Genomic DNA, 22998 nt, shown 5'->3' with positions numbered 1-22998 from the left:
TCTCTAAAGCATAACCCCAAAACGATAGCGGTAAATCAGTAAGAGACATCATAGATCACACCATATCAAGTAAAGTACGATTATGACGTTCGGACACACCATTACGCTGTGGTGTTCCTGGTGGCGTGAGTTGGAAACTATTCCGCTTTGTTTCAAATGTAGACCAAACTCGTAACTCAAATATTCTCCTCCACGATCAGATCGTAGAAACTTTATTTTCTTGTTACGATGATTTTCAACTTCACTCTGAAATTCTTTGAACTTTTCAAATGTTTCAGACTTATGTTTCATTAAGTAGATATATCCATATCTGCTCAAATCATCTGTGAAGGTGAGAAAATAACGATATCCGCCACGAGCCTCAGCATTCATTGGACCACATACATCTGTATGTATGATTTCCAATAAATCTGTTGCTCTCTCCATTGTACCGGAGAACGGCGTTTTAGTCATCTTCCCCATAAGGCACGGTTCGCAAGTACCAAGTGATTCATAATTAAGTGGTTCCAAAAGTCAATCAGTATGGAGTTTCTTCATGCGCTTTACACTGATATGACCCAAACGGCAGTGCCACAAGTAAGTTGCACTATCATTATCAACTCTGCATCTTTTGGCTTCAACATTATGAATATGTGTATCACTACTATCGAGATTCATCAAAAATAGACCACTCTTCAAGGGTGCATGACCATAAAAGATATTACTCATATAAATAGAACAACCATTATTCCCTGATTTAAATGAATAACCATCTCGCATCAAACAAAATCCAGATATAATGTTCATGCTCAACGCTGGCACCAAAGAACAATTATTTAGGTCTAATACTAATCCCGAAGGTAGATGTAGAGGTAGCGTGCCGACCGCGATCACATCGACTTTGGAACCATTTCCCACGCGCATCGTCACCTCGTCCTTGCCCAGTGTTCGCTTAATCCGTAGTCCCTATTTCGAGTTGCAAATATTAGCAACAGAACCAGTATCAAATACCCAGGTGCTACTGCGAGCTCTAGTAAGGTACACATCAATAAAATGTATATCACATATACCTTTGTTCACCTTGCCATCCTTCTTATCTGCCAAATACTTGGGGCAGTTCCGCTTCCAGTGACAAGTCCGCTTGCAGTAGAAGCACTCAGTTTCAGGCTTAGGTCCAGACTTGGGTTTCTTCTCCTGAGCAGCAACTTGCTTGTTGTTCTTCTTGAAGTTCCCCTTCTTCTTCCCTTTGCCCTTTTTCTTGAAACTAGTGGTCTTGTTGACCATCAACACTTGATGCTCCTTCTTGATTTCTACCTCCGCAGCCTTTAGCATTGCGAAGAGCTTGGGAATTGTCTTTTCCATCCCTTGCATATTATAGTTCATCACAAAGCTTTTGTAGCTTGGTGGCAGTGATTGGAGAATTCTGTCAATGACGCTATCATCCGGAAGATTAACTCCCAGTTGAATCAAGTGATTATTATACCCAGAGATCTTGAGTATATGCTCATTGACAGAACTATTCTCCTCCATCTTGCAGCTATAGAACTTATTGGAGACTTCATATCTCTCAATCCGGGCATTTTCTTGAAATATTAACTTCAACTCCTGGAACATCTCATATGCTCCATGACGTTCAAAATGTCATTGAAGTCCCGATTCTAAGCCGTAAAGCATGGCACACTGAACTATCGAGTAGTCATCAGGTTTGCTCTACCAGACGTTCACAACATCTGGTGTTGCTCCTGCAGCAGGCCTGGCACCCAGCGGTGCTTCCAGGACGTAATTCTTCTGTGCAGCAATGAGGATAATCCTCAAGTTACGGGCCCAGTCCGTGTTATTGCTACCATCATCTTTCAACTTTGCTTTCTCAAGGAACGCATTAAAATTCAACCGAACAACAGCATGGGCCATCTATGTACAATCAACATAGACAAGCAAGATACTATCAAGTATTAAGTTCATGATAAATTTAAGTTCAATTAATCATATTACTTAAGAACTCCCACTTAGAAAGACATCTCCCTAATCCTCTAAGTGATCACGTGCTCCAAATCAACTAAACCATAACTGATCATCACGTGAAATGGAGTAGTTTTCAATGGTGAACATCACTATGTTGATCATATCTACTATATGATTCACGCTCGAACTTTCGGTCTCAGTGTTCCGAGGCCATATCTGCATATGCTAGCCTCGTCAAGTTTAACCTAAGTATTCTGTGTGTGCAAAACTGGCTTGCACCCGTTGTAGATGGACGTAGAGCTTATCACACCCGATCATCACGTGGTGTCTAGGCACGACGAACTTTGGCAACGGTGCATACTCAGGGAGAACACTTTTATCTTGAAATTTAGTGAGAGATCATCTTATAATGCTACCGTCAATCAAAGCAAGATAAGATGCATAAAAGATAAACATCACATGCAATCAATATAAGTGATATGATATGGCCATCATCATCTTGTGCTTGTGATCTCCATCTCTGAAGCACCTCCATGATCACCATCGTCACCGGCGCGACACCTTGATCTCCATCGTAGCATCATTGTCGTTTACGCCGTCTATTGCTTCTACGACTATCGCTACCGCTTAGTGATAAAGTAAAGCAATTACAGGGCCTTTGCATTTCATAGAATAAAGAGACAACCATATGGCTCCTCCAGTTGCCGAAAACTTCGGTTAAAAAACATGATCATCTCATACAATAAAATATAGCATCACGTCTTGACCATATCACATCACAACATGCCCTGCAAAAACAAGTTAGACGTCCTCTACTTTGTTGTTGCAAGTTTTACGTGGCTGCTACGGGCTTAGCAAGAACCGTTCTTACCTACGCATCAAAACCACAACGATAGTTTGTCAAGTTGGTGCTGTTTTAACCTTCGCAAGGACCGGGCGTAGCCACACTCGGTTCAACTAAAGTTGGAGAAACTGACACCCGCCAGCCACCTGTGTGCAAAGCACGTCGGTAGAACCAGTCTCGCGTAAGCGTACGCGTAATGTCGGTCCGGGCCGCTTCATCCAACAATACCGCCGAACCAAAGTATGACATGCTGGTAAGCAGTATGACTTGTATCGCCCACAACTCACTTGTGTTGTACTCGTGCATATAACATCAACGCCTAAAACCTAGGCTCGGATGCCGCTGTTGGGGAACATAGTAATTTTAAAAAAAAAATCTACGCACACGCAAGATCATGGTGATGCATAGCAACGAGAGGGGAGAGTATTGTCTACGTACCCTGGTAGACCGGCAACGGAAGCGTTAACACTGTTGGAAATATGCCCTGGAGACAATAATAAATTAGTTATTATTATTATATTTCCTTGTTCATGATAATCATTTATTATCCATGCTATAATTGTATTGATAGGAAACTCAGATACATGTGTGGGTACATAGACAACACCATGTCCCTAGTAAGCCTCTAGTTGACTAGCTCGTTGATCAATAGATGGTTACGGTTTCCTGACCATGGACATTGGATGTCGTTGATAACAGGATCACATCATTAGGAGAATGATGTGATGGACAAGACCCAATCCTAAGCCTAGCACAAAGATCGTGTAGTTCGTATGCTAAAGCTTTTCTAATGTCAAGTATCATTTCCTTATACCATGAGATTGTGCAACTCCCAGATACCATAGGAATGCTTTGGGTGTACCAAACGTCACAATGTAACTGGGTGGCTATAAAGGTGCACTACGGGTATCTCCGAAAGTGTCTGTTGGGTTGGCACGAATCGAGACTGGGATTTGTCACTCCGTGTGACGGAGAGGTATCTCTGGGCCCACTCGGTAGGACATCATCATAATGTGCACAATGTGACCAAGGGGTTGATCACGGGATGATGTGTTACGGAACGAGTAAAGAGACTTGCCGGTAACGAGATTGAACAAGGTATCGGCATACCGACGATTGAATCTCGGGCAAGTACAATACCGCTAGACAAAGGGAATTGTATACGGGATTGATTGAATCCTTGACATCGTGGTTCATCCGATGAGATCATCATGGAACATGTGGGAGCCAACATGGGTATCCAGATCCCGCTGTTGGTTATTGGCCGGAGAGTTGTCTCGGTCATGTCTGCATGGTTCCCGAACCCGTAGGGTCTACACACTTAAGGTTCGATGACGCTAGGGTTATAAAGGAAGTTTGTATGTGGTTACCGAATGTTGTTCGGAGTCCCAGATGAGATCCTGGACATCAAGAGGAGTTCCGGAATGGTCTGGAGGTAAAGATTTATATATGGGAAGTCCTGTTTTGGTCACCGGAAAAGTTTCGGGTGCTATCGGTAATGTACCGGGACCACTGGGAGGGTCCCGGGGTCCACCAAGTGGGACCACCGGCCCCAGAGGGCTGCATGGGCCAAGTGTGGGAGGGGACCAGCCCCAGGTGAGCTGTTGCCCCCCCACCAGGGCCCAAGGCGCCTAGGGCTTTGGGGGAACCCTAAAGGGGGGCGCCCCCTTGCCTTGGGGGGCAAGGCAACCCCCCTGGCCGTCGCCCCTCCTCAGATTGGATCTGAGGGGGCCGGCCCCCCTCTCCCTTGCCCCTATAAATATGTGGGGGTGGAAGGGCAGCCGCACCCAAGTTCTGGTGTAGCCCTCCCCCTCTCCCAAGTCCTCCTCCTCTCCCACGGTGCTTGGCGAAGCCCTGCAGGATTGCCACGCTCCTCCACCACCAGCACGCTGTCGTGCTGCTGCTGGATGGAGTCTTCCCCAACCTCTCCCTTTCTCCTTGCTGGATCAAGGCACGGGAGACGTCACCGGGCTGCACATGTGTTGAACGTGGAGGTGCCGTCCGTTCGGCACTAGGATCTCCGGTGATATGGATCACAACGAGTACGACTGCTTCAACCCCGTTCACTTGAACGCTTCCGCTTAGCGATCTACAAGGGTATGTAGATGCACTCTCCTTCCCCTCGTTGCTAGATTACTCCATAGATTGATGCGTAGAAAATTTTGAATTTCTGCTACGTTCCCCAAAGTGGCATCATGAGCTAGGTCTATTGCGTAGATTCTATGCACGAGTAGAACACAAAGTAGTTGTGGGCGTTGATTTTGTTCAATATGCTTACCGTTACTAGTCCAATCTTGTTTCGACGGTATTGTGGGATGAAGCGGCCCGGACCGACCTTACACGTACACTTACGTGAGACAGGTTCCACCGACTGACATGCACTTGTTGCATAAGGTGGCTAGCGGGTGCCAGTCTCTCCCACTTTAGTCGGATCGGATTCGATGAAAAGGGTCCTTATGAAGGGTAAATAGCAATTGGCATATCACGTTGTGGCTTTTGCGTAGGTAAGAAACGTTCTTGCTAGAAACCCATAGCAGCCACGTAAAACATGCAAACAACAATTAGAGGACGTCTAACTTGTTTTTGCAGGGTATACTATGTGATGTGATATGGCCAAAAAGAATGTGATGAATGATATGTGATGTATGAGATTGATCATGTTCTTGTAATAGGAATCACGACTTGCATGTCGATGAGTATGACAACCGGCAGGAGCCATAGGAGTTGTCTTATTTATTGTATGACCTGCGTGTCATTGAACAACGCCATGTAATTACCTTACTTTATTGCTAAACTGTTAGCCATAGTAGTAGAAGTAATAGTTGGCGAGACAACTTCATGGAGACACGATGATGGAGATCATGATGATGGAGATCATGGTGTCATGCCGGTGACGATGATGATGATGGAGCCCCGAAGATGGAGATCAAAAGGAGCAAAATGATATTGGCCATATCATGTCACTTTTTGATTGTATGTGATGTTTATCATGTTTATGCATCTTATTTGCTTAGAACGACGGTAGTAAATAAGATGATCCCTCATTAAAATTTCAAGAAAGTGTTCCCCCTAACTGTGCACCATTGCAAAAGTTCATTGTTTTGAAGAACCATGTGATGATCGGGTGTGATAGATTCTAACGTTCACATACAACGGGTGTAAGCCAGATTTACACACGCGAAACACTTAGGTTGACTTGACGAGCCTAGCATGTACAGACACGGCCTCGGAACACAAGAGACCGAAAGGTCTAGCATGAGTCATATGGTAGATACAATCAACATGAAGATGTTCACCAATGGTGACTAGTCCGTCTCACGTGATGATCGGACACGGCCTAGTTGACTCGGATCATGTAATGACTTAGATGACTAGTGGGATGTCTATCTGAGTGGGAGTTCATAAGATGAACTTAATTATCCTGAACATAGTCAAAAGATTCTTGCAAATTATGTCGTAGCTCGCGCTTTAGTTCTACTGTTTTAGATATGTTCCTAGAGAAAATTTAGTTGAAAGTTGATAGTGGCAATTATGCGGACTGGGTCCGTAAACTGAGGATTGTCCTCATTACTAAGCTTATGTCCTTAATGCACCGCTCAGTGTGCTGAACCCTGAATGTCGTCTATGGATGTTGCGAACATCTGACATACACGTTTTGATAACTACGTGATAGTTCAGTTAAATGGTTTAGAGTTGAGGCACCAAAGACGATTTCGAAACGTCGCGGAACATATGAGATGTTTCGAGGGCTGAAATTGGGATTTCAGGCTCGTGCCCACCAAGAGGTATAAGACCTCCGACAATTTTCTTAGCCTGCAAACTAAGGGAGAAAAGCTCAATCGTTGAGCTTGTGCTCAGATTGTCTGAGTACAACAATCACTTGAATCGAGTGGGAGTTGATCTTCTAGATGAGATAGTGATGTTTCTCCAAAGTCATTGCCACCAAGCTGCTAGAGCTTCGTGATGAACTATAACATATCAGGGATAGATATGATGATCCTTGAGATATTCGCGATGTTTGACACCGCGAAAGTAGAAATCAAAAAGGAGCATCAATTGTTGATGGTTAGTGAAACCACTAGTTTCAAGAAGGGCAAGGGCAAGAAGGGATACTTCATGAAACGGCAAATCAGCTGTTGCTCTAGTGAAGAAACCCAAGGTTGAACCCAAACCCGAGACTAAGTGCTTCTGTGATAAGGGGAACAACCACTAGAGCAGAATTACCCTAGATACTTGGTAGATGAGAAGGCTGGCAAGGTCGATAGAAGTATATTGGATATACATTATGTTAATGTGTACTTTACTAGTACTCCTAGTAGCACCAGGGTATTAGATACCGGTTCGGTTGCTAAGTGTTAGTAACTCGAAATAAAAGCTACGGAATAAACGGAGACTAGCTAAAGGTGAGCTGACGATATGTGTTGGAAGTGTTTCCAAGGTTGATGTGATCAAGCATCACACGCTCCCTCTACCATCGAGATTGGTGTTAAACCTAAATAATTGTTATTTGGTGTTTGCGTTGAGCATAGACATGATTGGATTATGTCTATCGCAATACGGTTATTCATTTAAGGAGAATAATGGTTACTCTGTTTATTTGAATAATACCTTCAATGGTCTTGCACCTAAAATGAATGGTTTATTGAATCTCGATCATAGTGATACACATGTTCATGCCAAAAGATATAAGATAGTAATGATAGTACCACCTACTTGTGGCACTGCCATGTAAGTCATATTGGTATAAAACGCATGAAGAAGCTCCATGTTGATGGATCTTTGGACTCACTCGTTTTTGAAAAGTTTGAGACATGCGAACCATGTCTATTGGTGTATATGCATGAAGAAACTCCATGCAAATGGACCGTTTGGACTCACTTGATTTTGAATCACTTGAGACATGCAAATCATACCACATGGGCAAGATGACTGAAAGCCTCGTTTTCAGTAAAATGGAACAAGAAAGCAACTTGTTGGAAGTAATACATTTTGATGTGTGCAGTCCAATGAGTGCTGAGGCACGCAGTGGATATCATTATGTTCTTACTTCACGGATGATTTGAGTAGATACTGAGTATATTTACTTGATGAAACACAAGTCTGAATTATTGAATGGTTCAAGTAATTTCAGAGTGAAGTTGAAGATCATCGTGACAAGAGGATAAAATGTCTATGATATGATCATAGAGATGAGTATCTGAGTTACGAGCTTTGGCACGCAATTAAGACATTGTGGAAATTGTTTCACAATTAATACCGCCTGGAACACCATAGTGTGATGGTGTGTCCGAACATCATAGTTGCACCCTATTGGATATGGTGCGTACCATGATGTCTCTTATCGAATTACCACTATCGTTCATGGGTTAGGCATTAGAGACAACCGCACTCACTTTAATAGGGCACCACGTAATTCCGTTGAGACGACACCGTTTGAACTATGGTTTGGAGAAACCTAAGTTGTCGTTTCTTAAAAGTTTGGGGCTGCGACGCTTATGTGAAAAAGTTTCAGGTTGATAAGCTCGAACCCAAAGCGGATAAAATGCATCTTCATAGGACACCCAAAACAGTTGGGTATACCTCCTAATTCAGATCCGAAAGCAATAGGGATTGTTTCTTGAAATCGGGTCCTTTCTCGAGGAAAAGTTTGTCTCGAAAGAATTGAGTGGGAGGATGGTGGAGACTTGATAAGGTTATTGAACCATCACTTCAACCAGTGTGTAGCAGGGCACAGGAAGTTGTTCCTGTGGCACCTACACCAATTGAAGTGGAAGTTGATGATAGTGATCATGAAACTTCGGATCAAGTCACTACCAACCTCGTAGGGTGACAAGGATGCGTACTACTTCAGAGTGGTACAGTAATCCTGTCTTGAAGGTCATGTTGCTAGACAACAATGAACCTACGAGCTATGGAGAAGCGATGGTGGGCCCATATTCCGACAAATGGTTAGAAGCCATGAAATCCGAGATAGGATCCATGTATCAGAACAAAGCATGGACTTTGGTGGACTTGCCCGATGATTGGCAAGCCATTGAGATAAATGGATCTTTAAGAAGAAGACGGACATGGACGGTAATGTCACCGTCTATGAAGCTCGACTTGTGGCGAAGAGTTTTTCACAAGTTCAAGGAAGTTGACTACGATGAGATTTTCTCATCCGTAGCGATGCTTAAGTCCGTCGGAATCATGTTAGCATTAGCTGCATTTATGAAATCTGCCAAATGGATGTCAAAACGAGTTTCCTTACCAGTTTTCGTAAGGAAAGGTTGTATGCGATACAATCAGAAAGGTTTTGTCGATCCTAAGGATGCTAAAAAGGTATGCTAGTTCCAGCGATCCTTCTAAGGACTGGAGTAAGCATCTCGGAGTTGGAATGTACGCTTTGATGAGATGATCAAAGATTTTGGGTTTATACAAAGTTTATGAGAAATTTGTATTTCCAAAGAAGTGAGTGGGAGCACTATAGAATTTCTGATAAGTATATGTTGTTGACATATTGTTGATCAGAAATGATGTAGAATTTCTGGAAAGCATATAGGGTTGTTTGAAAGGTGTTTTTCAATAGAAAACCTGGATTAAGCTTCTTGAACATTGAGCATCAAGATCTATGAGGATAGATCAAAAACGCTAAATGGTACTTTCAAATGAGCACATACCTTGACATGATCTTGAAGGTGTTCAAGATGGATCAGTCAAAGAAGGAGTTCTTGCCTGAGTTGTAAGGTATGAAGTTAAGACTTAAAGCTCGACCACGGCAGAAGAGAGAGAAAGGACGAAGGTCGTCCCCTATGCTTCAGACGTAGGCTCTACAGTATGCTATGCTGTGTACCGCACCGGAAGTGTGCCTTGCCATGAGTCAGTCAAGGGGTACAAGAATGATCCAGGAATGGATCATTGGACAGCGGTCAAAAATTGTCCTTGGAGTAAATAAGGACATGTTTCTCGATTATGGAGGTGATAAAGAGTTCGGCGTAAAGGGTTACGTCGATGCAAGCTTTAACACCTATCCGAGTGACTCTGAGTAGCAAACCGGATACGTATAGTGGAGCAACCATTTGGAATAGCTCCAAGTGGAGCGTGGAAGCAGCATTTACAATATGACCTAGAGATTTGCGAAGTACATACGGATCTGAATGTTGCAGACCCGTTGACTAAAACCTCTCTCACAAGCAAAACATGATCAAACCCCAGAACTCATTGAGTCTTAATCACATGATGATGTGAACTAGTTTAGTGACACTAGTAAACTCTTTGGATGTTGGTCACATGGCGATGTGACCTGTGAGTGTTAATCACATGGCGATGTGAACTAGATTATTGACTCTAGTGCAAGTGGGAGACTGTTGGAAATATGCCCTAGAGGCAATAATAAATTAGTTATTATTATTATATTTCCTTGTTCATGATAATCGTTTATTATCCATGCTATAATTGTATTGATAGGAAACTCAGATACATGTGTGGGTACATAGACAACACCATGTCCCTAGTAAGCCTCTAGTTGACTAGCTCGTTGATCAATAGATGGTTACGGTTTCCTGACCATGGACATTGGATGTCGTTGATAACGGGATCACATCATTAGGAGAATGATGTGATGGACAAGACCCAATCCTAAGCCTAGCACAAAGATCGTGTAGTTCGTATGCTAAAGCTTTTCTAATGTCAAGTATCATTTCCTTAGACCATGAGATTGTGCAACTCCCGGATACCGTAGGAATGCTTTGGGTGTACCAAACGTCACAACGTAACTGGGTGGCTATAAAGGTGCACTACGGGTATCTCCGAAAGTGTCTGTTGGGTTGGCACGAATCGAGACTGGGATTTGTCACTCCGTGTGACGGAGAGGTATCTCTGGGCCCACTCGGTAGGACATCATCATAATGTGCACAATGTGACCAAGGGGTTGATCACGGGATGATGTGTTACGGAACGAGTAAAGAGACTTGCCGGTAACGAGATTGAACAAGGTATCGGCATACCGACGATCGAATCTCGGGCAAGTACAATACCGCTAGACAAAGGGAATTGTATACGGGATTGATTGAATCCTTGACATCATGGTTCATCCGATGAGATCATCGTGGAACATGTGGGAGCCAACATGGGTATCCAGATCCCGCTGTTGGTTATTGACCGGAGAGTTGTCTCGGTCATGTCTGCATGGTTCCCGAACCCGTAGGGTCTACACACTTAAGGTTCGATGACGCTAGGGTATAAAGGAAGTTTGTATGTGGTTACCGAATGTTGTTAGGAGTCCCAGATCAGATCTCGGACGTCACGAGGAGTTCCAGAATGGTTCGGAGGTAAAGATTTATATATGGGAAGTCCCGTTTTGGTCACCGAAAAAGTTCCGGGTGCTATCGGTAATGTACCGGGACCACCGGGAGGGTACCGGCGGTCCACCAAGTGGGGCCACCGGCCCCAGAGGGCTGCATGGGCCAAGTGTGGGAGGGTACCAGCCCCAGGTGGGCTGGTGCGCCCCCCCAGGGCCCAAGGCGCCTAGGACTTTGGGGGAACCCTAAAGGGGGGCGCCCCCTTGCCTTGGGGGGCAAGGCAACCCCCCTGGCCGCCGCCCCCTCCTCAGATTGGATCTGAGGGGGCCGAGCCCCCTCTCCCTTGCCCCTATATATATGTGGGCGTGGAAGGGTAGCCGCACCCAAGTTCTGGCGCATGCCTCCCCCTCTCCCAAGTCCTCCTCTCCCGCGGTGCTTGGCGAAGCCCTGCAGGATTGCCACGCTCCTCCACCACCACCACGCCGTTGTGCTGCTGCTGGACGGAGTCTTCCCCAACCTCTCCCTTTCTCCTTGCTGGATCAAGGCACGGGAGACGTCACCGTGCTGCACGTGTGTTGAACGCGGAGGTGCCGTCCGTTCGGCTCTAGGATCTCCGGTGATATGGATCACGACGAGTACGACTCCTTCAACCCCGTTCACTTGAACGCTTCCGCTTAGCGATCTACAAGGGTATGTAGATGCACTCTCCTTCCCCTCGTTGCTATATTACTCCATAGATTGATGCGTAGACAATTTTGAATTTCTGCTACGTTCCCCAACAGACACAACGTAGAGGAAGTAGTCGTACGTCTTCTCGATCCGACCGATCCAAGTACCGAACGTACGGCACCTTCAAGTTCTGCACACGTTCAACTCGGTGACGTCCCTCGAGCTCCGATCCAGTTGAGTGTTGAGGGAGAGTTTCATCAGCACGACGGCGTGATGACGGTGATGATGTTATACCGACGCAGGGCTTCGCCTAAGCACCGCTACGATATGACTGAGGTGGAATACGGTGGAGGGGGCACTGCACACGGCTAAGGAACGATCACGAAGATCAACTTGTGTGTTATGGGGTGCCCCCAGCCCCCGTATATAAACGAGGGAGAGGGAGGTGCAGCCGACCCCTAGGGGTGCGCCTGGAGGAGTCCTACTCCCACCGGGAGTAGGACTCCCCCCTCTAGCCTTGTTGGAGAAGGAAAGGGGAAGGGGGAAAGAGGAAAGTGGGGCGCCCCCCCTTCCTTGTCCTATTCGGACTGGGGGGCGGCCTGCCCTGGCCGGCCCTCCTCTTCTCCCTTAGGGCCCATGTAGGCCCATTAACCCCCCCCCCCCCCGGGGGGGGTTCCGGTAACCCCCCGATACTCCGGTACAATCCCGATTTCACCCAGAACGATTCTGATATCCAAATATATGCTTCCAATATATCAATCTTTATGTCTCGACCATTTCGAGACTCCTTGTCATGTCCGTGATCACATCGGGACTCCTAACAACCTTCGGTACATCAAAACACAAAAACCCTAATTACGATCGTCACCAAACTTTAAGCGTGCGGACCCTACGGGTTTGAGAACTATGTAGACATGACCGAGACATGTCTCCGATCAATAACCAATAGCGGAACCTGGATGCTCATATTGGTTCCTACATATTTTACGAAGATCTTTATCGGTCAAACCGCATAACAACATACGTTGTTCCCTTTGTCATCGGTATGTTACTTGCCCGAGATTCGATCGTCGGTATCTCCATACCTAGTTAAATATCATTACCGGCATGTCTCTTTACTCGTTCCATAATACATCATCCCGCAACTAAGTCATTAGTTGCAATGCTTGCAAGGCTTAAGTGATGTGCATTACCGAGTGGGCCCAGAGATACCTCTCCGACAATCGGAGTGACAAATCCTAATCTCGAAATACGCCAACCCAACAAGTACCTTCGGAGACACCTGTAGAGCACCTTTATAATTACCAAGTTACGTTGTGACGTTTGGTAGCACACAAAGTGTTCCTCCGGTAAACGGGAGTTGCATAATCTCATAGTCATAGGAACATGTATAAGTCATGAAGAAAGCAATAGCAGAATACTAAATGATCAAGTGCTAAGCTAACGGAATGGGTCAAGTCAATCACATCATTCTCCTAATGAAATGATCCTGTTAATCAAATGACAACACATGTCTATGGTCAGGAAACATAACCATCTTTGATCAATGAGCTAGTCAAGTAGAGGCATACTAGTGACACTCTGTTTGTCTATGTATTCACACAAGTATTATGTTTCCGGTTAATACAATTCTAGCATGAATAATAAACATTTATCATGATATAAGGAAATAAATAACAACTTTATTATTGCCTCTAGGGCATATTTCCTTCACGAATAACATGGTACAATATATCAATCTTTATGTCTCGGCCATTTTGAGACTCCTCGTCACATCCATGATCTCATCCGGGACTCCAAACAAACTTCTATCATCAAAAACACATAACTCATAATACATATCGTCATTGAACGTTAAGCGTGTGAACTCTACGGGTTCGAGAACTATGTAGACATGATCGAGACACATCTTCGGTCAATAACCAATAGCGGAACCTGGATGCTCATATTGGCTCCTACATATTCTACGAAGATCTTTATCGGTCAAACCACATAACAACATGCGTTGTTCCCTTTGTCATCGGTATGTTACTTGCCCGAGATTCGATCGTCGGTATCATCATACCTAGTTCAATCTAGTTACCGGCAAGTATCTTTACTCGTTCCGTAATACTTCATCCCGCAACTAACTCATTAGTCACATTGCTTGCAAGGCTTATAGTGATGAGTATTACCGAGAGGGCCCAGAGATACCTCTCCGAAACACGGAGTGACAAATGCTAATCTCGATCTATGCCAACCCAACAAACACCTTGGGAGACACCTGTTGAGCGTCTTTATAATCACCCATTTACGTTGTGACATTTGATAGCACACAAGGTGTTCCTCCGGTATTCGGGAGTTGCATAATCTCATACTCTGAGGAACATGTATAAGTCATGAAGAAAGCAGTAGCAATGAAACTGTAATGATCATAATGCTTAGCTAACGAATGGGTCACGTCCATCATATCATTCTCCTAATGATGTGATCCCGTTTATCAAATGATGACACATGTCTATGGTTAGGAAACATAACCATCTTTGATTAACGAGCAAGTCAAGTAGAGGCATACTAGGGACACTATGTTTTGTCTATGTATTCACACATGTACTAAGTTTCCGGTTAATACAATTCTAGCATGAATAATAAACATTTATCATGAAATAAGGAAATAAATAATAACCTTATTATTTCCTCTAGGGCATATTTCCTTAAGTTCAGTGTACAGCTTGATGTTCCATATGACTTCACAGTGCTTCGAGTTACATAATTTAAAATTATTCTGGGTTCATTAGGAAGGATTGCTAACGAGGCCATTGTTTTAGAGTTGGAAATCATGTGGCACTAGATATGATTGAGGGACTAATTAGCGTAGTGTTGTTATGAACATTATATTATACGGGATTTTGGATATTAGAGTTAAAAATCTACACATTCTTCCAAAATTGACAAAGGTGAAGCGAGTTTAGAGTGAAAAAATAGTAGGAGCAACGACTGGGCTGTAGAATTCATAGTTGAACAAAATATAGTTGATATGCAGTTTAGTCATGCCTATATGAACTTTTGTATTATTACTTCTGGATTGTTCGGTGAAATGAAAGCATCAGCTCATGCTGTGGCATGTGACCTCCCTTGCTTGTACCCAAGGTAACTAAAGCAAGTTTTTCGTAGATAATATGAAATACTACTACTGAATTTTCCTCATTTCACTATGTTCTTTTGTAGATTTGGACAAGAGATGTGGCCAGTGAATTTCACAACCCAAGTTCTTGGTATGATTCAAGCTTCTTATTATTTTGGAATCTGGGTGAGCATATGAGTGCACAAGAAAGATTGACACTGAACTTTGGCAAGTTCACTTATTAAAGAATATATGCACAACCATTGGAGTAGCCATTTTTCAGTTGTCAAATTGTAAATTGTAGTATGTAAATTATACGTGTCAACATTAGTATAGTGAAAACTGCTATGGCTCCTATATGACGGAGTCCTAGTCTTAGTTGCTTTGTGTACTATTAACCTGTTATGAATCTGACATCCATATTTTACTTATCTCAAAATTGCTATGGCTCCTATCCAGAAATAAGAACCGAGAGGGAAACGGAGCTCTGTCAGCGCTCAGGGCATTTCAGCCGTCGGATCATTTTCCTGATTATGAATCCGACATCCATATTTTAATTATCTGAAAATTGATATGGCTCCAAGACGACTGGCTCATAGTCAGAATATTTTCTCCCAGATAGCATCACACAATATTTCCCCATTGTTGTATTTTATCTTGGTCATTACCGTTAAGAACAACCCTCCAAAATATACATTTGCATGATCTTATTTGATTATCGGACTAACTATCGACAATCCTTTATATAAACTTCCTGCAGAAACCAACACAAGGAGGGCATTGTTATATAGATAGACTGGAAGAACACAAGGAGGGCATTATTTGGTACAACAAACAAGAATTACCACACCGACAAGGTGCAACACTTTAACCTATATTTTTTCATGGACAGTTAAAGGAAGGACCAAAGTTATACGTAAAGATCCATGAATAGGAACAAGGAATCACACTCCAACTGAGATAAGAAAGCCTCTGAAGGCAATGGGATACCCCACTTCATTGTATTCTGCTCCGAAGAAAAAAAAGGTCTTTAGGAATATAAGTCTTTTTAGAGATTTCAACAACGACCATGTACGGAGCAAAATGAGTGAATATATACTCTAAAATATGTTCATATACATCCGTATATAGTTTGTATTGAAATCTCTAAAATGACTTATATTTAGAAACAGAGGGAGTAATACCATCGCTAGCGGCGGAGCTACGTTGTATGCTGCAGGGGCCATGGCATTATGTGAAAGAAAAAAATTAGTGGAAGATTAGGAAAAATATAGACTTTTGTCCCCCTCAAACATCCATATTTTCTGTTTACCCCCCCCCCCCCCAAAAAAACATTTTACCTACCTCCGCCAGTGACCATCATCTTCACGTGTTGGCATTTTCTACTGGTGGCAGATATGAGACTCAGACAAAGATTTTGGGACAACTGATATATCTATGATGCATATCTGCTAATATAGTTTCTTTGTAATAAAGCCAATGTAAGTTCTTTTGAGCTATCATGCTTACAATGTAATAGGATATATAACACAATGTGTACCTAAGTATCTATTAAATTGGTTCTCAATCACTCTCAATTACATGATTTGAATACTCGGCTCACTCTTGCTCTTGCGCCATAGGCGCAACGGGTCATCTAGTTTGAATATAGATTCAATTGCCCCCTCTAAGAAGATACACTCAATAACCATCTTGTTACGCGTCATCTAGAAGTTCCAGGTCATCTCCGCGAACAGTAAACAGAAGAGGCGTCTCATCATCCTGGTCTGGTTGGCCCGAGTTTCGAGAAACTCTGCTAGGTTCAGGTTATGGTGTCTTGGACTAGTGGGTACTCGCCATGTCAGTCTCTCGACCAGGTGGGCCGAGTCAAGGACCTCCTTGTCGGTTCACTAACGGGTCATCTCCAGAAGGCCCATGGTGCATACACGAAATGTTTTGAAGACTTGATGTATACTCGAAAGACTTAGATGTCGTCTATACCACGATCTACCATATACATAGTCGACTTATCTATAACCCTAGAACCCATGGTAACTATATAAACCAGGGTGGTAGGGCTTGCAGATGACATCATCAATCTCGAGGTAGATAAACATGTACTCTGTACTCCGTCACAAATCAATAGTATCAAAAAGCTAGAGATAGTGTATTATCTCTATGAGAGAGCCCGAACTTGGGTAAAACATGCATCCAATTTTATCATCACATCTAGGCTACTAGCTTGGGACCCCTACCCGAGATTCACAGGAATCGACCCTGCCATTGGTGGCCCATGCAGGTCTCGCTACATAGCCACCGCGAATCAATGGCGATCAACATGGGTGAGCAGATGGGTTCTGGCATGACCTTTATGCCAGGCTAGATCTTTGTTTTCGGGGGCATCATGCTCTTCACTTACTCAACCGGCCATCTAGGCCAGGCTGAGAACCTTGCTCCCAGCTAGGTTATGAGATTTGACAACTTGGAGTATACCACGAATTATCGTGGGGAGCTGGCCTTCTTGAGTTGGGTATCGGACCAGATCGAGGGACAACAAGACATGCCCATCCCGAAGCTAATTTAAGATAAGGATCAGGGCGAGTAAGAAAACCTTACATCAGACCTAGTCACAATCCCGAATCTGATGACGCAGCTCTGGTGCCCGACAACCGACCTGATGACCTCGCAGGAAGACCCTAGATCTATGTCAGATCGGTTCTCGGTAAAACTTCCCCTAGCACTGGTGTCATGTCAGGTCAGCCTTATGAGGAATGCAGCAAAACCCTTCTGAATGAGATGATATATGGGATTCACAGGCTTGCAATGTTGGATGTCCAACCCTCTGTTTATGATCGGATATGGGAGTCATGTGGGATGGTCGGATTTTTTTACCCGCCAACCACCCACCTAGTTGCCAATATTGAAGACCTAACCAAGGTCCTACTGACGGTGTTATACCATGCGACCAACTTAACCTCCAAGCTGCGGGGGCAGCCCTAGATTGGATTTCTCTCTCTATAAACCCTAACCTCATCGAGTATATAAGTGGCTGCTAGGGGGCTCTTGTTCCCATGCACTCCCATAGAAACAACTCATAGTCGTCCAACCTTGCAAGTATCGATCATAGTCGTCCGGACCCACAAGTACCAACCTTAGTTATCCGGCCTCGCAAGTATTATCCTTGTCCACAAATACCAATCTTCGTCATTCAGGCCCACAAGTAACGATCTTAGTCTTCCGGATCCACAAGTAACGACCTTGGTCTTCCGGGCCCACAAGTATCAATCATAGTTGTACGGGACGAGAACCATATTTTCACACTAAAAGAAACTCTAATTTCCTAAAAATATTTCATGCGTTTATGTTGAAAATACCGTTTCCCTCAGTCTTTTTCCAAATTTTTCTAACCTTGCTAGCCTATGGCCCTCAGTCGGTAAAAAACAAAAACAAAAAATATTCCCCACGATCTTATCCCACCCGTAGCAACCGCCCCTCCCCCAAATTTCCTGCTCCTCTCCCCCATGATGTGTCTGTTGTGATCAAACTAATTGGATATTGGATACACTATTGGTTGTTTTTGTAGAGAAAGGAGGTCAACAAATATCTGTTGCATGGGGAGTAAGCCTCTTTGAACAGGTGGCAAATGAAGTGTTTGGAGCTGTGCGGGGCTAGAAACCAACTCACTTAAGGCTATCGGTCTTCGGCTGGATTCATCGGCTGTTTAGCAGGGCCATCTCCAGAAATTTGGGGCCTCGGGTAGAAACCAAAATCTGGCCCAAAATATTGAACAATTCACATAACAGAAGAATTAATATGCGTAAACCATACTGTCACTTTATTATATAATTTCCAGTCTGTTTTATTTGTACCTTATTTAGGCATATATCAAATACTATGCTAAACTAGTAATGTGATCACAAAGCAATGAATGAACCTCATGTTCTACCAAAAAGGACCATCCGTCTAGTATTCCGTGGAATATAATCTTCAATTATATCTTCGTACTACATCATCTCCAAGACATCAATTTCTGCATCATGAGCCTCAACCTCCTATTGTATTATCATCACCACCATCATCAACATTAACATCTGCGGTGTGATTTTCATAATCAAGTTGGGAGTCTCACTAAATATCTATCGAGGGCACTCGTTTGAGTTCGAGCCTCAACTGGCACTCTTTGTTTTGCAGAACCAGAATCTTGTTTCCTAATTCTAGTAGACATGATGATGATTCGGGAACAAAACCTAACAAATTATAAGTGATCATTGATCAAACAGAGTCTAATTAGATTCATATAGTAATGATTGCTAGATGACTCTAGATCATTCAAATACAAAGAAAATAAATTGATAAAAAAACCTTGCTCTTGGATATTAAAACACGGTCTGTGGTCTAGCGTGGATGTGTTTAGCTAGCCTGGGCTGCTTGTTTGGATGTTGCTTCAAGTTGGATTTTATTTTATTTCCCTTAATGGAAAGGTCTGGGTTCTTACTAGTTATAGCCACAAGTTGATGGGCTATCTAATTTGAGCATAGCTCTTCCTATACTCAACTCATTTTCCTTGACGAAAAAGTGTGTGTCTATATAGTAGACACCATGCAATCAATCAAACACACTAATGAAATATATATGACAAACAATTAACATGTTACAAGATTCAGAAAAATATTTCTAGCATGGACCCAAAGCATCATACTTCCCGCAAAAAAGTGGTCAATGTGGTAACAAGGCAGCCTCACGGGAAAAGAGCAGGAGCCATCCAACTGAACCGGTAATTAGAGGTTAAGTCTGTGTCTCGTTTACGCTGACACCAGGTTCAAGTTGCATCACCAATAAGATGCCCTTTGGGTGTTTTTGTGCAGAAAACAAAAGAGGACCTTGCCCGAAACATAATACAAACACATCATGGATATTGAATAAAATAATTTAACAAAGCCACCACACACTGTAATTAACAAATTAATTGTATCATCACGTAAGAGCAGATTGAAAACAGGCAAGCATATGTGGTTTTCATAATATATCTCTGGGATAACTCAGCTGCATTGGTATTTATATACACTTGCAATTTGCACTGTAGTCTCAGACAGACGACAATGGTTCACAAAATTAAAGGCAATCTCAGACTCTACTAGCTAACAAAAAGTACAACTAATTAACATCAGACCTGTTGAAGTATCATCCGGTATTAACTACTCAAAATCTTTAGGGCTAAAAATGAAGCAAAGCTTATTTCTCTATGGTGACGGAGACGTTGCCGCTGGTAACGGCGTTTCTGGTGAGGACGGTGGGCAGCTCGACATTCTTGCCCTTCTTGGGGGTAGATCTGTAGTAGTACCCGTAAAGGATCAGCTGGATGAGGCCGAAGATTGTACCGAGGGCATTGGGGATCTGCATAGAATTTAAAGAGGACATAACAATTAGATCGAACCGCGCTGAGGAATTCTTGATTGTAAGTCTGGATGGGTTTGTGAATTTTTTTTATCCAATGTGTATGTACATACCGTGATGTAGATGTCAAACTTGATTAGCGCATAGCCAGTCCAGCAGAGACCGTTGAGAAAGTTTACCAGTAACAGGAAGAATGGCATATACTCCACACTCTTGGTCCTGATCACTTTACCCTGCAAATAAGCAGTACAATATTACTACTTTCATCTTAATTTTTTTTGAGTTATATTAGCATTTAGTACACTCGTTAGTTGGTAAAAGCATCCGTCATTAACAATTAGCCTGAGCTAGTAATTCGCCCTGTAAAGGAAGTTTACCTTTGAGATAGCAATAAACCGTAGGCCTTTTTGAATAAAAATATATGATGTAGCATATTGTAGAAGAACTTGGGTGCGTGAGAGGTGAATAACTCAATTCAGACTTTTTTTAACAGGGTTTTGGCACGAACGTTAAAACATGAAAGGTGAGTGCATCTTTTAGATGGACATAGATTTTCAAGCAGAATCAACAACAAACAAGGTGTACTACTTAACAAATTGAGGTCTGTTAAAAGCATCTACTAGAACTTTAAAAATAAATTATAGGCAGGTATTTTTCTAGACAACGTATCATTACAACATCATACATGCACAACGCAGATTAATTAGCCACCTGAACTCACAAGTTAAAGCAGTTATCAAAGATCACGGGTCGATGATCCATAAGTTGGGGTGGGGTACGTACCATGATGGTGAGCGGGGAGGCGTACATGATGGAGCCGAAGATGACGCAAAGGATGCCTACGATCCTGGAGCGCTTCTCATGGGTGTGGGCACCGACGAGCACACCGGCCACCACGGCAGCCATGAACGCCGCCTGGATGGCGAGCACGCCGAGCATCTTCCACTGCACACAAAGCACAGGCGCATGGTATGGGTTAGGCGCATGCAGGAGGATCTTCTGTACAGAAAGTAATGGCAAAAAGAGACAGTAGGCCGGATGAGGGGGCACTAGGAGGGTTGCACGTACGTACCCTTGTGTTCTTGGCCGCGTAGATGATGAAGATGATGATGTAGGCGCCCTCGATGACGAGGCCGATGCCGTTGATGGTGAGGACGAGGGTGCTGTTGGGGTGGACGATAGGGAGCCCGTAGAAGAACCAGAGCAGGCAGTTCATGAGCGTCGCCAGGTAGGGGTCCGGCTTGAACTCCTCCACATTCTTGGCCTTGCAGATACGCCAGAACGTCAGCCTGCATACGCACAAGCAGAAAATGAGCGTCAGATTCATGCCCTAGCAACCACCTTCCATCCATGAATACATAGCCGAGAGGAGGAGGAAAGGGCTTACACAGGGGAGAGGAAGAGTCCAAAGGAGATGACATTGCCAATGATGCTGATGATGTTGTGGGCCACGTCGGCGGAAACCATGATGCTCAGCAAGATGGATCGATCGATCGCCAGGAACACAACTCGATTGCTCGGGGGAACAAACGACTTGAGGAAGGTTGGTTGTGATTTGTTTGGGGCGTGGGTGGCCGAGCTTATATAGTAGGGGGTACGCCTTCGCCTTCCCCAAGTTATATCCGATGAGGATATTGTTAAGGGTGGCCAAACCTTCTGATTTGGGTGCAGACCGTATCGAACTCCATCTCTGGCCGTGCTCCCATACAATGGCCGGCTGTATCAATTTCTTCCTCGTCACCTAGCCAAACGATCGCCCAGCTGCTAGCTCCTCTTCCACGTAACAACTCCTACTCGATCGAATTATCCCCCGACAGCCCTACGCAAATAAACAATGTCCTCCTCTCCTGCAAGATCGAGGCAAGACGGCACTGGGGAGCCAGATCAAGGAGAGGCATGATAAGGATGGCAGCGGCACGGGGGCATAAAGTGCAGCGTATGTACAGATGGGTTGAGCACTCACTGCGTTTGTCCATGATCATGCCTACTCTCTTCATCCAACGGTGCTTGCAAGGTAAGAAGAAATCTGTGTGCATCACCTACCTTCAAGTGGAGAGGATTGATTTTTTCTGCAATTGTTCAAATTGGATGATAAAAATCAACTTTGCATGCTTACATGAAGCTAGATTCCTGGAAAATAAGTATTTTCGCACATAAACTGCTAATTATTAAATCCCATATGTTTTTTGTGTCCTGGTCTTACCTTCAGCACCTGATTAACAGAATACGTGTCTCTGATGTCGGAAATTCGATTTGAATCTTGACAAAAAAATGAACACAAAATGATTAGGAGGGACTATCTATGCATTACGAGTGCATTGGGAAGGGAAACTGTGTGCTATACAAGTTAGTGCCAATGAGATGGCGATCTCTAAAGAAAAAGTAGCTCACTTATCATCGATAGAAGACACTGAAAAGTAGTTCATAAATAAGTGATGGACGGGTCTCAATTATTTTCAGGAGGCCATCATGTTGACAAGAAAGTTGCTGCTCATCCTATTTTTACAACCAGAAAAATGCAATTCTACGAGAAACTAAATGTAGGATTTTTTTAGTGCATCTATACAGAAAACATGTGTGTAACAACAGTTTGATTTGGATGTTAGAAGCAATGAAAGTTGTAAAACCAAAGCGGCATTGGTTAGGGTTCTTAAGAGCCGCGCTAGCCTTTTCCTACATAGAAGTATGATCTGAACTAAGAAATCTGTTTAGTTTGTGGGTTAGAAGTACCACATATAAGCTTGGTCCATGTGAATTGGCACACTGTTTGGAACAAAATGAAACTTACC

The 22998-nt window shown here is 43.6% G+C and overlaps 1 protein-coding gene and 1 long non-coding RNA gene across 2 annotated transcripts; both read right to left on the bottom strand.

Annotated features, from left to right (window-relative positions):
• Positions 1 to 19915: 19915 nt before the first annotated feature.
• Positions 19916 to 21676, bottom strand: LOC123159045 (bidirectional sugar transporter SWEET6b). The gene is made up of 5 exons (XM_044576849.1): positions 21597 to 21676; positions 21275 to 21498; positions 20993 to 21231; positions 20323 to 20442; positions 19916 to 20209 (listed from the first exon to the last, which is right to left on the bottom strand). Exons 1-5 carry the CDS (start codon positions 21674 to 21676, stop codon positions 20048 to 20050), a joined length of 825 nt encoding a protein of 274 aa, XP_044432784.1. The 3' UTR covers positions 19916 to 20047.
• Positions 21677 to 21910: 234 nt separating this feature from the next.
• Positions 21911 to 22724, bottom strand: LOC123159047 (uncharacterized). Its single transcript, XR_006479457.1, has 3 exons — positions 22413 to 22724; positions 22173 to 22278; positions 21911 to 22080 (listed from the first exon to the last, which is right to left on the bottom strand). It is a non-coding gene; the product is annotated as an uncharacterized lncRNA (long non-coding RNA).
• Positions 22725 to 22998: the final 274 nt, after the last annotated feature.

This window comes from Triticum aestivum, chromosome 7B (genome assembly GCF_018294505.1).
Source record: "Triticum aestivum cultivar Chinese Spring chromosome 7B, IWGSC CS RefSeq v2.1, whole genome shotgun sequence".
NCBI classification, from domain to species: domain Eukaryota; kingdom Viridiplantae; phylum Streptophyta; class Magnoliopsida; order Poales; family Poaceae; genus Triticum; species Triticum aestivum.
Note: the sequence above shows the minus strand (reverse complement) of the source record. Positions and strands in the feature narration are given on the sequence as shown.

What these genes read in the sequence shown, in the direction of transcription:
- LOC123159045 (XM_044576849.1), bottom strand. Translation starts at nt 21,676, where the DNA reads ATGGTTTCCGCCGACGTGGCCCACAACATCATCAGCATCATTGGCAAT. An exon ending in GGACTCTTCCTCTCCCCTGT is followed by an intron (nt 21,499 to 21,596) that starts GTAAGCCCTTTC and finishes GTGCGTATGCAG; the next exon opens with GCTGACGTTCTGGCGTATCT. An exon ending in AGTTTGACATCTACATCACG is followed by an intron (nt 20,210 to 20,322) that starts GTATGTACATAC and finishes AATTCTATGCAG; the next exon opens with ATCCCCAATGCCCTCGGTAC.